The sequence below is a fragment of the Globicephala melas genome, chromosome 5 (assembly GCF_963455315.2).
Source record: "Globicephala melas chromosome 5, mGloMel1.2, whole genome shotgun sequence".
Taxonomy (NCBI): domain Eukaryota; kingdom Metazoa; phylum Chordata; class Mammalia; order Artiodactyla; family Delphinidae; genus Globicephala; species Globicephala melas.
Window position 1 is genome coordinate 74,999,976 of NC_083318.1, and position 16,462 is coordinate 75,016,437.

The 16,462-nt window shown below is 36.1% G+C and overlaps 1 protein-coding gene across 8 annotated transcripts in view; it reads left to right on the plus strand.

The window, feature by feature from the left end:
- EXOC1 (exocyst complex component 1) overlaps window positions 1-16,462 on the plus strand; it is a 60,248-nt gene that overhangs the window by 3,811 nt on the left and 39,975 nt on the right. For 5 of the 8 annotated variants that reach the window (XM_060299379.1, XM_060299382.1, XM_060299383.1 and 2 more), the window contains 5 exons: window positions 434-567; window positions 4,564-4,694; window positions 10,518-10,677; window positions 13,545-13,565; window positions 15,074-15,261. In XM_060299379.1, coding sequence (XP_060155362.1) covers window positions 444-567; window positions 4,564-4,694; window positions 10,518-10,677; window positions 13,545-13,565; window positions 15,074-15,261 — 624 coding nt within the window. In that variant the 5' untranslated portion in view covers window positions 434-443. The remainder of the gene's footprint in view (window positions 1-433; window positions 568-4,563; window positions 4,695-10,517; window positions 10,678-13,544; window positions 13,566-15,073; window positions 15,262-16,462) is intronic. The other 3 variants (XM_060299381.1, XM_030880600.2, XM_030880602.2) reach the window with 1 other exon arrangement.

The following is a 16,462-nucleotide window of genomic DNA, read 5'->3' on the forward strand; positions in this document are numbered from 1 at the left end:
TGTTGCACATCTTTCCATGTGCTTATTGGCCATTTGTATCTCTTCCTTGGAGAAATGTCTGTTCAGATCCTTTGCTCAGTTTTTAACTGGGATACTTGTCTTTTTATTGTTGAGTTGTAAGAGTTCTTTATATAGGAAATTTATATTTGAGGATTGGGCATGGGTTTTTAAATTTTTTCCTAAATTTTTAAAAAATATTATAATATTTGGTGAACACTTCCAAAGATTTTAGAGTTTGATATCACTGGTTCTCTAATTTCTTTTCCAAACATACAGCTTTTTATTTTTATGATGTAGGTGTACTAGTGTATTAAATCATTCATCCTACACTTATTTGCCATAAATAAGATCATTTTTTTAATCCTAAATGGAACAATGTAAGATAGAATGATTTTGAGAATGAGTATAATATCTATACTCTGAATTTTTTCAGTTGAGTAAAGATGACAGCAATCAAGCACGCATTACAAAGAGACATTTTTACACCAAATGACGAACGCCTGCTGAGTATTGTCAATGTCTGCAAAGCCGGAAAAAAGAAAAAGAACTGTTTTTTGTGTGCCACAGGTGGGTATTTAGTAAGTCAAGGTTCTTGGTTGGCATTCTTTTATTCCCTAGGGGTCATTTCCTCATTGTTTAAAATATTCTTGGACTTCCCTGGTGGTCCAGTGGTTAATCTGCCTTCCAATGCAGGGGACATGCCTTCGATCTCTGGTCAGGGAACTAAGATCCCACATGCCACGGGGCAGCTAAGCCTGCGCACCACAACTAGAGAAGCCTGTGTGCTGCAGTGAAAGATCCTGCATCCCACAAAGAAGATCCTGTGAACTGCAACTAAGACCTGATGCAGCCAAATAAATAAATTTAAAAAATAAAAGAATGACCATGTATCACTTTAAAAAAAAAAAAGAAATTCAATTTCAAAAATAAATAAATAAAATAAAATATTCTCATTGTTTCTGTGATTGGAAAATCGGGCCAACAAATTCGTTTTTTTTCAATTGTCTTTAATTAAATCTTGAGTAGATACAAAAGTATTTCTTTTTAAAAAATATTTATTTATTTATTTTTGGCCGCGTTGGGTCTTTGTTGCTGCACGCAGGCTTTCTCTAGTTGCCGTGCGCTTCTCATTGCGGTGGCTTCTCGTTGTGGAGCACGGGCTCTAGGTGCTTGGGCTTCAGTAGTTGCGGCACGCGGGCTCAGTAGTTGTGGCTCAGGACTCTAGAGCACAGGCTCAGTAGCTGTGACGCACAGGCTTCGTTGCTCCGTGGCATGTGGGATCTTCCCAGACCAGGGATCAGACTCGTGTTCCCTGCACTGGCAGGCAGATTCTTAACCACTGCACCACCAGGGAAGTCCCACAAAAGTATTTCTGTAACATACATACAAGGTGTGAACACTTGTGTATACCACTGTCCAGAATAAGAAGAATTTTACCATTACCTTTGAAGTCTCCTGTGTGCCCTGCCCTGCTCCCATTCCCTTCCCTCCCTCATTAAGAGGTAACTAGTATCCTGAGTTTTGATTTACTCTTTCCTTGCTTTTCTTTATCATTTTACCATATGTGTTTGTAATCTCGAATATACATTGTTATATTTGCGTGTCTTTGAACTTTACATAAATTGAATCATAGCACAGGTATTCATTTGTGACTTTTTCCACTCAACAGTATGTTTGTGAGTGTTATCTCTTGTTTTTCTCCCATAGCTGTAATTCTTTCATTTCCACTGCTGTGTAGTATTCTACTCTGAGAGTACTGCTGTTTACTTACCCATCTTACCAGTGATGACCAGGAGGTTTGTTTCCAGATTTTGCTGTTCAGGCAGCACTTCTGTGAGCATGTTTGTCCTTGTCTGCCAGTGTACACAGGCAAGAATCTTCTAGGGTAGACACCTAAATGTGAGCTTGCTGGGTCATAGGCAGTGAATGGTCAACACTACCCTAATACCAGATTATTTTCAAAAGTAGTTGTACTGGTTTTCACTCCCACAAGCAGTGTGTGTTTCGGGTTCTCCACATCCTAGTCTAAACTTGGTTTTGACAGACTATTGTTTCCAATCTGGTGGGTGTGAAATAGACTCTCGTGGTTTTAAATTGCATTTCCCTAAATAATAATGAGATTGAGCCTCTTTTCATGGATTTATTAGCCATTAATTTTCTTGCCTAAGAAATTTGCCTGTTTAAGCCTTTTACTCGTTTTTCTATTCTGTTGGTTGTCCTTTTACCGATTTAAGTTCTGTATGTAATTTGGATACTAATTTGCTGATTGTATGCATCCCAGTTTATGGCTTATCTTTTCACTTTTTGTGATGCTTTTTAATGAAATCAGATTAATCAGTCTGATCATTTATGGCTTCCCCTTTTTGTGTCTTATTTAAGATATCCTTCCATACCCTGGAGTAATAAAAGTATTCTCCTATACTACATTCTACAAGTTTTATAATTTTACCTTTCACATTTCAGTCTTTGATTTACCTGTGTCCATGTTTATAGTGATGAGTGTGAGTATGTTTGTTTCTGGGTCCGTTCTTATATCTGGATTTTATGTTGTCTTGTGGGTATTTTGTTTTTTCATCTGAATTTTAGAATCAAGTTCCAAATTTTGTTCGGAGTTTGATTGGAATTGTTTTGAATCTGTAGTTCACTTTGGAGAGAACTTGCATTTTATGATATTAAGTCTTCTTGTTCATGAATATGGTGTGGTTCTCCATTTATCTTGGTCTTCTTTAATGCCTTGTAATAAGGTTTATAGTTTTAAAGACTTTCAATAAGTTTTATGATTTTATTATTACTATTTTTTTAATGTTTATTTATTTATTTGGCTGCGCCGGGTCTTAGTTGCAGCACGAGGGATCTTTGTTGCCACATGTGGGATCTTTAGTTGCAGCATGTGGGCTCTTAGTTGCGGCATGCAGGATTTAGTTACCTGACCAAGGCTCAAACCTGGGCCCCCTGCATTGGGAGCACGGAGTCTTAACCACTGGACCACCAGGGAAGTCCCAAGTTTTATAATTTTAAAGGCTTTGCACATGTGTTATATTTTATATTTACCCCTAGATATTTATTTATTCCTAGATTTTTAATACTATCATAAATAATAACTCCTGTTAGCATTAATACATTTTTAAGACTTTATTTTTTTTAGAGCAGCTTTAGGTTTATAAGAAAATTGAGAGGTAGGTACAGAGATTTCCCTTATGCCCCTTTCCCCACACATGCATAGCCTTTCGCTTTGTTAACACTACTCACCACAGTGGTACATTTGTTACCAAGAATGAACCTACGTTAACAAATCATAATCACCCAAAGTCCATAGTTTACTGTAGGTTTCACTCTTGGTGTTGGGTTTGGACAAATGGATAATGTCATATAGAGTATTTTAACTGCCCTAAAAATCCTCTGTGCTCTGCCTGTTCATCTCTTCCCCAATCCCTGGCAACCACTGATCTTCTTACTGTCTGCACAGTTTTGCCTTTTCCAGAATGTCATATAGTAATTGGAATCAAATAGTATGTAACCTTCTCAGATTGGTTTCTTTCACTTAGTAATATGCATTTAACTTTCCTCCATGTGTTTTCATGGCTTATAGCTCATTTCTTTTTAGTGCTGCATAACATTCCATTGTCTAGATGTACCACAGTTTATTTATCCATTCACCTACTGAAGGACATCTTGGTTGCTTTCAAGTTAGCACTTATAAATAAAGCAGCTATAAACATCCGTGTGCAGGTTTTTGTGTGGATGTATGTTCTCAGCTCCTTTGGGTAAATACCAAGGAATGCAGTTGCTGGATGATATGGTAAGAGTACGTTTAGTTTTGTTAGGAAACTGCCAAACTCTCCTCCAAAGTGACTGTACCTTTTTTTTTTTTTCCGGTATGCGGGCCTCTCACTGTTGTGGCCTTTCCCGTTGCGGAGCACAGGCTCTGGACGCGCAGGCTCAGCGGCCATGGTTCACGGGCCCAGCCGCTCCGCGGCATGTGGGATCTTCCCAGACCGGGGCACGAACCCGTGTCCCCTGCATCAGCAGGTGGACTCTCAACCACTGCGCCAGCAGGGAAGCCCCCTGTACCATTTTTAATTCCCACCGTCAGTGAATGACAGTGCATGTTGCTTCACATCCTCACCAGCATTTGGTGTTGTCAGTGCTCTGGATTTTGGCCATTCTAATAGGTGTGTAGTGGTATCTCGTTGTCATTTGAATTTACGTTTCCCTGATGACATATGCTATGGAGCATCTTTTCATATGCTTATTTGTGGTCTATATATCTTCTTTGGTCGGGTGTCTGTCAAGGTCTTTGGCCCATGTTTTTAATCTGAATTTTTTTTCTTATTTTTGAGTTTTAAGAGTTTTACTTCTCAAGTAATCTGCCTCTGACCTTCTAGTCTGATTTAGATTCTTCCATTAGTATTCTGTGTATTCCTCAGTCACAGCATTTGTTATAAAATACTATTCCTGTTTTAGTATTGTGTACAGACACCTGACAGCTGTGTTTGCAATGAATTAATGAAGAATGAGGAAATGAATAATGTCTCTAATGAAAGTGTGTGTTTTATTCAACAGTGACAACTGAACGCCCCGTGCAGGTGAAGGTGGTCAAAGTCAAGAAATCTGATAAAGGAGATTTCTACAAAAGGCAGATTGCTTGGGCCCTTCGAGACCTTGCTGTGGTAGATGCCAAGGATGCTATTAAAGTATGTTTTTGTTAGTTCTTTGACATGAATTCAGAAAGTGTCTTTCATTTTATAACATAGTATGTTGTCTTCTAAGATGATCTAAACTTGTTTTGTGACCCAGTAGTTCACCACCTAACCAGCAATTAGTCTAAAGTGTATTATCCAACCTTCCATTCTCTCACTTCTCATTCGCAGGCTACTTAAAATAAGTATGTATGTAAGCTTGTTTCATTGTTTGTGCTTTTTATTTTTTAGCTACAATTATGTTTGTTCATAGGCTACATAACTAGAGCAAAATAACCTTGACTGTACATTTCTGTATTTAGATTAGGTATACTTAGTATAAAATCCATAAATTAGTATGGATTTTAAAGTGGTGTGTTGTGTGAGTAGTTTTTAAAAAAATCATTGTTTTGGTAAAACCTAGTTCAGAAATCACAGAAAATATAACCAAAGTGAATCTTCCTTAGGTAGTCCCTAAAAATAATGTAGAATCACCAGCTGAGGCAGCCAAGCTGGCCCTCTGAAGCTATGGTTTGAATATTGTGGCTCAAGTGATGGCAGTGATAGTGAGATTCACCCCTTATTTTAAGGACTTTGAAGAATAAGATATAAGACATTTTTAAATAAGATATTAATAAGATACCTTACACCTTAAGTCACACTCAAACTCCAGGAAATGGATATGATATGATACGATATCATTTTATGCAGGCACCTTGGTGTGTGTACGCTACATATGGATATAAAACATAAAATTTTTATACATAGCCTAACATTAGCCATTTTGCATCACACATTAATAATTTTTTTTTAAATATTATTTATTTTTGGCTGTGTTGCATCTTCATTGCTGCGCGCGGGCTTTCTCTAGTTGCAGTGAGTGGGGGCTACTCTTAATTGCGGTGCACGGGCTTCTCGTTGTCGTGGCTTCTATTGTTGCGGAGCACGGGATCTAGGCACACAGGCTTCAGTAGTTGTGGCACACAGGCTCAGTAGTCGTGGCTCCTGGGCTTAGTTGCTCCGCGGCATGTGGCATCTTCCCAGACCAGGGCTCGAACCCGTGTCCCCTGCATTGGCAAGCGGATTCTTAACCACTGCACCACCAGGGAAGTCCCTGCATCACGCATTGATTTGTGTGAGTGTTGCTGCTGGTGCAGTCAGCCTCTTTTATGGCATTATGTGAAATATTCCCAGGGAAGAGATCATTTCCCGTCAAGCTTCATATGAGTTGCCAAGACTCTTAGATTTCTTTATAAATACTAAGGCAATTATTTTTTTTGAATTTTATTTTATTTTTTATACAGCAGGTTCTTATTAGTCATCCATTTTATACACATCAGTGTATACATGTCAATCCCAATCTTCCAATTCATCACACCACCACCACCACCACGCCCCTCCACTGCTTTCCCCCCTCGGTGTCCATACGTTTGTTCTCTACATTTGTGTCTCAATTTCTGCCCTGCAAACTGGTTCATCTGTACTATTTTTCTAGGTTCCACATATATGCGTTAATATATGATATTTGTTTTTCTCTTTTTGACTTACTTCACTCTGTATGACAGTCTCTAGATCCATCCACATCTCTACAAATGACCCAGTTTTGTTCCTTTTTATGGCTGAGTAATATTCCATTGTATATACGTACCACATCTTCTCTATCCATTTGTCTGTCGATGGGCATTTAGGTTGCTTCCATGACCTGGCTATTGTAAATAGTGCTGCAATGAACATTGGGGTGCACATGTGTTTTTGAATTATGGTTTTCTCTCGGTATATGCCCAGTAGTGGGATTGTTGGGTATATGGTAATTCTATTTTTAGTTTTTTAAGGAACCTCCATACTGTTCTCCATAGTGGCTGTATCATTTTACATTCCCACCAACAGTGCAAGAGGGTTCCCTTTTCTCCACACCCTCTCCAGCATTTGTTGTTTGTAGATTTTCTGATGATGCCCATTCTAACTGGTGTGAGGTGATACCTCATTGTAGTTTTGATTTGCATTTCTCTAATAATTAGTGATGTTGAGCAGCTTTTCATGTGCTTTTTGGCCATCTGTATGTCTTTAGAGAAACGTCTATTTAGGTCTTCTGCCCATTTTTGAATTGGGTTGTTTGTTCTTTTAATATTGAGCTACATGAGCTGTTTATATATTTTGGAGATTAATCCTTTGTCCATTGATTTGTTTGCAAATATTTTCTCCCATTTTGAGGGTTGTTTTTTGTCTTTTTTATGGTTTCCTTTGCTGTGCAAAAGCTTTGAAGTTTCATTAGGTCCCACTTGTTTATTTTTGTTTTTATTACCATTACTCTAGGAGGTGGATCAGAAAAGATCTTGCTGTGATTTATGTCAAAGAGTGTTCTTCCTATGTTTTCCTCTAAGAGTCTTACAGTGTCCAGTCTTACATTTAGGTCTCTAATCTATTTTGAGTTTATTTTTGTGTATGGTGTTAGGGAGTGTTCTAATTTCATTCTTTTACATGTAGCTGTCCAGTTTTCCTGGCACCACTTACTGAAGAGACTGTCTTCTCCATTGTATATCCTTGCCTCGTTTGTCATAGATTAGTTGATCATAGGTGCGTGGGTTTATCTCTGGGCTTTCTATCCTGTTCCATTGATCAATATTTCTGTTTTTGTGCCAGTACCATATTGTCTTGATTACTGTAGCTTTGTAGTATAGTCTGAAGTCAGGGAGTCTGATTCCTCCAGTTTGTGTTTTTCCCTCAAGACTGCTTTGCCTATTTGGTGTCTTTTGTGTCTCTATACAAACGTTAAGATTTTTTGTTCTAGTTCTGTAAAAAATGCCATTGGTAATTTGATAGGGATTGCATTGAATCTGTAGTTTTCTTTCGGTAGTATAGTCATTTTCACAATATTGATCCTTCCAATCCAAGAACATGGTATCTCTCCATCTGTTGGTATCATCTTTAATTTCTTTCATCAGTGTCTTACAGTTTTCTGCATAGAGGTCTTTTGTCTCCCTCGGTAGGTTTTTTCCTAGGTATTTTATTCTTTTTGTTGCAATGGTGAATGGGATTGTTTCCTTACATTCTCTTTCTGATCTTTCATTGTTAGTGTATAGGAATGCAAGAGATTTCTGTGCATTGATTTTGTATCCTGCAACTTTACCAAATTCATTGATTAGCTCTAGTAGTTTTCTGGGGGCATGTTTAGGATTCTCTATGTATAGTATCATGTCATCTGCAAACAGTGACAGTTTTACTTCTTCTTTTCCAATTTGTATTCCTCTTATTTCTTTTTGTTCTCTGATTGCTGTGGCTAGGACTTCCAAAACTATGTTGAATAGTGGTGAGAGTGGACATCCTTGTCCACAATTACCTTTTTTTAAAAAAAATTTATTAAGTATAGTTGATTTACAATGTTGTGTTAATTTCTACTGTACAAAAAAGTGATTCAGTTATACATATATATATATATATACATTCTTTTTAATATTCTTTTCTATTATGGTTTATCTCAGAATATTGAATATAGTTCCCTGTGCTATACGGTAGGACCTTGTTTATCTCTTCTATGTATAATAGTTTGGATCTGCTAATCCCAAACTCCCAGTACATCCCTTCCTCACCTCTCCTCCCCCTTGGCCATCACAAGTCTGGTCTCTATGTAAGTGAGTCTGTTTCTGTTTCACAGATAAGTTCATTTGTGTCACATTTTAGATTCCACATATAAGTGATATCATATGTATTTGTCCTCCGTCTGACTAACTTCAGTTAGTATGATACTCTCTAGTAGCATCCATGTTGCTGCAAATGGCATTATTTCATTCTTTTTTATGGCTAAGTAGTATTTCATTGTATATATGTACCACATAATCTTTATCCATTCATTTGTCGATGGACATATAGGTTGTTTTTCTGTCGTGGCTGTGGTAAATAGTGCTGCAGTGAACATTGGGGTGCATTTATCTTTTCAAATTATAGTTTTGTCCAGGTATATGCCCAGGAATGGGATTGCTGGATCATATGGCAACTCTATTTTTAATTCTTTGAGGAACCTCCATACTGTTTTCCATAGTGGCTGCACCAACTTATAATGCAATTACCTTTTCGTTGTAAGTGAAAGTTTTTAATCTTTTGTCACTTTAATTCTGCTTATTGAGCTATAAATTCATTAGTACATCCATGCTACTGTAATATGATTGTACCATAGGTAAGTCTTGATCCCTAAATTATCCCAGATCTTCACAGTGAAAGTCATATCACTTTCCTTGCCTACTTATGGTCTTTATTACATTTTATTCCCCCTAAATAACACTTTAAATTAATTGAATACATGTTTAGCCTTCTATAGAACATTAAAAACATTTGAGCCTATTTTTAATTCCTTGGATGTGAAGGAAAGTATACATCCATATGTTTTCATATTTTATACAGTAGTCAAGTAGTTCTAAATTCAAGGGAGAATATCAAGGCATGAAAATATTTCTGTAATGTGGCTTAAGAGACATGTAGAAAGCATAGTGCAGTTCTCTCACACCAGTTGAACTTCTTTTTCATTTGAAATGACCTTAAAAGGCTTGTATTTTTTACTTTTGAGACACCTTTAATTGTTCTGTATTTTCAGAATTGTAAACAGGAGCAGTCCCTGCTTTTCACCTCATTTGTTCTTGGAAATCACACTAGGGTATAGATTGTATTTTTTCTCACATGTTATAATGAGAAGATTCACAGCTGTGAATAATAGCACATTATCAAAGAAAAAGTATAACTGTAAAACCCCATAGGCAATTTAAAAAGAAAAATTAGATCCACATCAAAACCAGAAACCATTGCCATCTTATAAACTAGGAAGCTGAGACACAGGCCATCAGACATCCTATACTTTCGCTCATAGACCTAAGGGGCATAGAAAGGAAATTACCAGAATACTATGTTGTTTTTAATCCAGCTTCTTTTGAGAGGTACACAAAATTTGTGCTATAAATTGAATTCTCCGAACCATTCTCTGCAAGTCACTTAGTCGATTGTGTGTGTGTGTGTGCGCGTGCGTGTGTGTGTGCACGTGCGCGCGCAGTTCTTTGCCATTTTATTATGTGTGGGTCCATGTAACCACTGCTACAATCAAGATACAGAAGTATTACAACACCTTAAAAAGCTCCCTCAGCTACCTCTTTATAGCACACACCATTCCTCCCCTCAACAATCCCTGACTCCTGACAACCACTAATCTATTCTCCATCTCATCTATTTTGAGTAGAATTTCATTTTGATTTATTTATAGTTATTGGAGACTATCTCTTTGTGTAGATATTTAGGTATGACATTATATAGACATAACTTAGTTTTGCTTGTGCTGACATTACCAGTTTCAGTGAGGGAAAAAACCTTTTAGTCGATTTTTTTTTTTTTTTTTTTTTGCTGCATTGGGTCTTCGTTGCTATGCGCGCGCTTTCTCTAGTTGCAGCGAGTGGGGGCTACTCTTCATTGCAGTGCATGGGCTTCTCATTGCAGTGGCTTCTCTTGTTGTGGAGCACGGGCTCTAGGCATGAGGCCTTCAGTAGTTGTGGCACATGGGCTCAGTAGTTGTGGCTCGCGGGCTCTAGAGCGCAGGCTTAGTAGCTGTGGTGCATGGACTTAGTTGTTCTGCGGCATGTGGGATCTTCCCGGACCAGGGCTTGAACCTGTGTCCCCTGCACTGGCAGGCGGTTTCTTGACCACTGTGCCACCAGGGAAGTCCCCCTTTTAGTAGATTTGTAATGGTGATTTTTTTTTCCAACAACAGCTTCAACTTCTTTTTGTTTTATTGAAATATATATTTTACAATAATGAAAAGAGGATATGATCAAAAACAATATCTTTTGCATATTTTTATTTCAGGAAAATCCTGAATTTGATTTACATTTTGAAAAAATATATAAATGGGTTGCCAGCAGCACTGCTGAAAAGAATGCATTTATTTCATGCATTTGGAAACTGAACCAGCGATATCTCCGGAAGAAAATTGATTTTGTCAATGTTAGCTCACAGCTTTTGGAAGGTAAAGTTAAATAAAAATGTATATGTAAAATCAGGTATATCTGTAAGTGAATATATAATTTGGCATTACTCAAAGTATTTAAAACTCTGAATTATCTTTTTTGTAAAGGAATTTTAAGATAATTTTTCTTATTGCAGAAGTGATGCTTGTTCATTATAGAAAACTGATTCATTAAATTAAATGAAAATCACTTATAAACTTAATCCTCGGAGATAACTATGCATTTCTATGCATACTGAAATGCTTTTTTTTAAATAAAGAAATTTATGTTGCTACCTAACATGCCTTTTCATATAATGTTTCATGAACATTTTCCATGTTATTAAACACTTACCCCGACATTATTTTTAATGGCACCATAGTTTTCCATTGTATTGGATATACTATAATTTTTTAACTAATCACTTTAAAAAATTTTTCCAATCTTTGCTTATCTTAAACAGCTCTGAGATGAATATCCTTGTAGCTGTATTTTTGTGTAGAGTGTAGGTGTAGTGTTTAAGAAACAACTCTGGAGTCAGACTGCCTGGGTTCAAATACTGGCTTTGTCACTTACTATGGCTGTGTGACCTTGGGTTACTCTATGTTTCAGTTTCTCGTATGTCAGAAACAGATAATAATAGTATCGACTCCATAGGATTGTTTTAAGGATTAAATTAATATATGAACATGATGAGAACAATGCCAGATATATAGTAAGAACTCAATTATATATTAACAATTATTATTCTATTATCAGGATAAAGTCTTAAGACGTGAGCTTAATTAGGGTATTTTAGATCAGTATGTCTTCAGGAATATTACTAGGGATTATTTTGTGTTATAAGACAAAAACTCTACTGTTAATTGTTGAAAACATACAATGAGGCTTTTTTCTTTTAAAATATCTTTTATGAAGACATACACATTGTGAGAAGATGGGTTCTGTGTGCCTTGGGGATGCAATTTGTGTTGTATTCTTTATCTCAAAGAAAGCAATTGAAGTAACAGCAGGTGGACAGAGTTCTTGCCCCTTTATTGAGGAAAAAAAAAGTAGATTTGTTCTAAATTATATATTAGAAAGAAAATTTAGATTTGTCCTAAGTTGTATATTAGCATTTCAAAATAGAAGCTTCTGTTCTGTCAAGTGAAACATCTGAAATTGCCAATATTCAACCAGTTTGACCTATAAAAATGGCAGTTTCAGATGCTTCAGACTATTCCTTGACTTAGTCACTTGCCTCTGTCCCTTCTCCATTTTGTTTTACTTAATTCCTTTGCTGTTTGGTCATCTATCTTTCTCTCCCTAAATGTAGTATTCTTGTCCATCACTTATTAATTAGTAAGGCCATTACTGGTTTCAGGCTTGATGCTTGGAACTGGCAGAGGCAAGTCACATCTCTCAGGCCACATGCTTCTCCCTACAGTGGGGCTGGCCTTGTGTCGGAGCCCTCAGGGTTGCCATCTCGCCAACATTAGCCTCCAGTGTCTTGGTTGAGTGTGTTGAGGGAATAACCTTTAAGAAATTTATGGTAATTTTCCATGCTTTGAATAGTGGCTTAATTTGTTCTGAGTAGCTTTCTTTTTTTTTTTTTTTAACCATTTCAGGGTTGAACATTCTGATCAGTGAATGATTCATAAGCTTTCTGTTCTGTTTTTGAATATGATGTGTTTCCAGATGTTACTTATTGCCTGAGATGTATTTTAAACCAATATATTTCATTCAGTCAACAATATGGGCAAGTACATACCTACCTGTATTTACCTCATTAAGGAATATTACCAAAATCAATGAGAAGAGTATTGCTGTTTTTTGAGAATGAGGTGACTAGCTTTAAAAAAAGACAAGACATTTAATTTTTCAGGGCCTTAAATGAAGGTGTAGACATTTTTATTTTTATAAATATTACCTAATTGAGATCAATTTTAAGAATAGTGAGATCCTTAAGGAGCTCATTTTGAAAATCACTTTCTATAAGTTAGTAACTGTTGCTTTGGTTTAATGGAGTTCATATAGTAGCTTTATTAATGTCCATAAACTTGTTTAATGTTTTACTGGACTTTAAAATCATGACCACTAACTCCCATTTTTTAAAAAAAAGTCTCTAAGCTTTGGGTTATGTTAGAAAACAAATGAGAAATTATCAACATCTCCTTTTAAGAGCTAAGTAATCATTCAAGTAAGTAGGAATGTTAGCAGTAGCAGCTTTAGTAGTTTTTATTGGTGACAATTGAATGTTCGTGCTAATAATTGGGACTTCTTAGTAGAATAAGGTTCTTAAAACAGGACCTTGTTAGCAGTTGAAGTAGAGTGAAGTTTTTGTTTGGGCTTTTCTTTTTCATTCTTGCAGCCAGATTTTTTTTTTTTAGATCTTTGACTTGAATCCTTAAAAGCCAGCTTGAACTGATAATTGTGTGTGTTTTTTTAAATTGCTTCCATCTTGTCCTTTCTAACAATGTTTTATGACTAATCCATTGTGAGGGAGTGTCTGGGTAAAGGTTTGGGCCTTGAGTGAAAATAACTAGACTAAACGCATGAGTCACAACTGACCTATAAGCAATCCCCAGGAAGTGATCTGTTTCCCAGTTTTCTCCTCCAAGGACTCGGCAGTACTGTTTCATAAACGACTAAGAGAAAATAGAAAGATAAATGTATTTTTAGTCACTGTCAGAAAATGAATTAAAAAAATGAACACTGGAAATTTAGCTTCTTGTGGATATTTCCAGTTTGTAGTTGTATTTGACATTGTCTTTTAAGCTTTAATATAGCATGAAGTTCGAATGAAATATGGGTAGTATTTTTAAAATTTAAACCTGTGTACGTTTCTAGCCAGCTAATATTCTTTGCTTACTTTCCTCTGCTTTTTTCATACCTTTTTACTCTCCAGAACTGCCTAAAGTTACAGAAGGTGCGTAACACCTTTTCTTCTTATTCTATTCCATAGATTTTTATTACTTGACGTTGTTATGTACTGTTGGTTGCATACTTTATGAAATTGTGTGCAGGGAAAAGTATATTACTACAAAATCCATATGGTAATAAAAATCGATGATAGTATTCATTATTGACTTCCAAAGGGCTGTTTTATGGAAGAGAAAATACTTCTGAAGCAGTTATGATCATTTAAAATATTTGTTTATTTTTAAATATTTACTTGTGCAAGGAGCTGTACAGAATGGTTTAGGCATTCCCTGCCCCCTAGTGGCTAAGAAGCTGTCACACATGACAGTTTAACATTTCCACAGTGACTGTTTCAAAGGATTAGGAGCTCGGTGATGCTACTGTAAGGAACTTATATTTATATACTGTAATCTGTAATTGCCTGTACCAAAAGTTTTACCCCCTCCTTTTTTTTCTGGGACATTATCTAAATCGGCCTAATTGCCATTCTTAAGAGTAAACCGTTTGTTACTTTGAATTAGGTGTTTTTTGTTCTAGGACAAATGAACATATGTCACACTGAATGCAAATATTCATTTTCATACAAAATAATGAATATTTCAAACATCCAGTGTTTGTGATTTTAACATGTCACATGAGTTGATGAAAATCAATGACTTTGTTTCGAGGTTTATTTAGGGGTAAAAATTATTTTTTTCATTTTACCTCTCTTAACCTCAAGATTTATATAAATCCCACTTGCTGAGTGTCTTCTCTCAAAAAACTGAACTGAGACATTTACCCAGAAAGCATCTCAGATTTGACCTCATGGTCTTTTGTTTTGAAGCAGGAAAACAGTTTAAATTTTTGTAATTTCACTCAGCCGTGTAGTTGTTGCTCTTCTTACTACAGTATACAGTTACTGAGAAAGTTTCTATTAGCTGATCTTTAGAAATTTTATTAACACATGTGAAAAAGTTTTAAAGAAAGAAATGGAAAATTAAGTTAATATTTTCAGTGCCCAAAATGTGAATTGTAGATGCATTTTTAAAATTTCAATTGAAAGTTATTTGGAGAAAAAAAACATAACAAAGACAAAAAGAACAAAGATAACAGAAGAAAATGTTACCTGGGAAAAAAAGGGAAGCGAATTATTTTTCATGTGTCCTGAACTCATAATCATTGTTTTGTTAGAGCGACAGTCACTTCAGGTAGGGGGAAAGGTTAGTCTTGCACACATGCTTTGTTTCTGGTTTTGTATTTGTTTTACAGTTTATGTTTTGGGAAACTGTGACTAAAGCCTATTTTAACACAAGTCAGTGAATTAGACTGCATGCTTTTGTTATAATAATTGTGTTAACACATGCAGTTCTTCATAATAATAAGGGGTTTTTTCATATATTTTGAATCATTTTTTCCTATTTTTCAGCCACTAAATGTGACCTGTGCTTATAACTGACCTTACCTATAAGTACAGTGCTATTGTCCATCCTACTTTTTTTTACTACTTTATTTTTAATTTTTACCCTCTTTAAGAATCTGTTCCAAGTGGAGAAAATCAGAGTGTGACAGGAGGCGATGAAGAAGCAGTGGATGAATACCAAGAGTTAAATGCAAGAGAAGAGCAGGATATTGAGATAATGATGGAAGGCTGTGAGTATGCAATTTCAAATGCCGAGGCCTTTGCAGAAAGGTTGTCCAGAGAGCTGCAGGTGCTAGACGGGGTAAGCCTTTCTTGTAATCTATGATTAGTGATGTGTGTGTAGTGAATTGAGGAGACTGGTGATGTTCATATTTTACTGCCTGAGCACTTAAGCCTGGGTAGTGTGATTATTGCTGTCTTTCTCTATAAGTGCATTACCAGCTGCCATCAGTCTTTCACTGTTCTTGTTCAAAAGACAACCATTCCTAATAGGCCAATGAAGGCAGTTGGCTGAGGTTCTGGATTTGGGGAGCTTCTTGATTTGAAGTGATGGAAGTAAAAAGTAGCCAGCCTGAAACCGACTTGAGGGTTGATTCCCCCAGCCTCTGAAACACCTCAGAATAGTTCAATGCAAAAGAATAGCGTTTTTGTGGTTTGAAGGAAAAAAAAAATGGTACAGTTTAGAAAGAGAAATTGGGCTGAAAGAAGTGAATCATGTACCCAAAGAGAGCAAGATAGTGTGGTGAAAACAGAGAGCCAGGGGAAAAGGATGTTTGACTCCCCTGCTGAAATGTTTTGGAATAGACTCAATTCATTTGTATGCAAATTTCTAAGTTTGTATCTAAATGCACATCTTTATTTATCTACTTTTTTTTAGAAAGTAAAAAGCTGCAGGTAGCACCTCTGTTGTGAGAAAAGCCTAAAATGGGAACATTTGGGTTTTTTTTATTTTGTTTAGACAAGGTATGCATTTAAGAAAAATCCTCAGAGAATAAAAAATATTTAAAGACTTAAAGAATGTTAAGGTACATGAAAGGTACAGAAGTTATGTGATTGAACTCAGGCCCAGAGATTACACAAACAGTCCAAGCTTACAAATCAATAAAACCCTCTGGAAGTAAAGCCTAGAAGAGACTTCAAGATGTTAAAGTAGAAATTGTCCTGGGTCAGTTCAAGCCCATCTCTGCTGCTTGATGTCAGTGGGTCTGAGCCCTGCTGCCTTTACAGTTGGGCTGCACCTACAATTGAGTTATTATGAATAGTGTATAAAATAACACATGTGAAATTATAGCATCAACTGTAGAATGATACTCTTAATTCCTTGTCCAGATTTTTTCCTCGTATTGTGTTATCTGCCTTCTTAATGTGGCTTAGTGATTTGTATTATCTTTTCTAGTTAATATTGCATCTGTGTTGCAAGTCATCATATTACTTTGCAGTTTAATTTTGGATTTGAAAGCTTCCATATTTCAGGCAATTCAGAATCAATAGTCAGAATCATT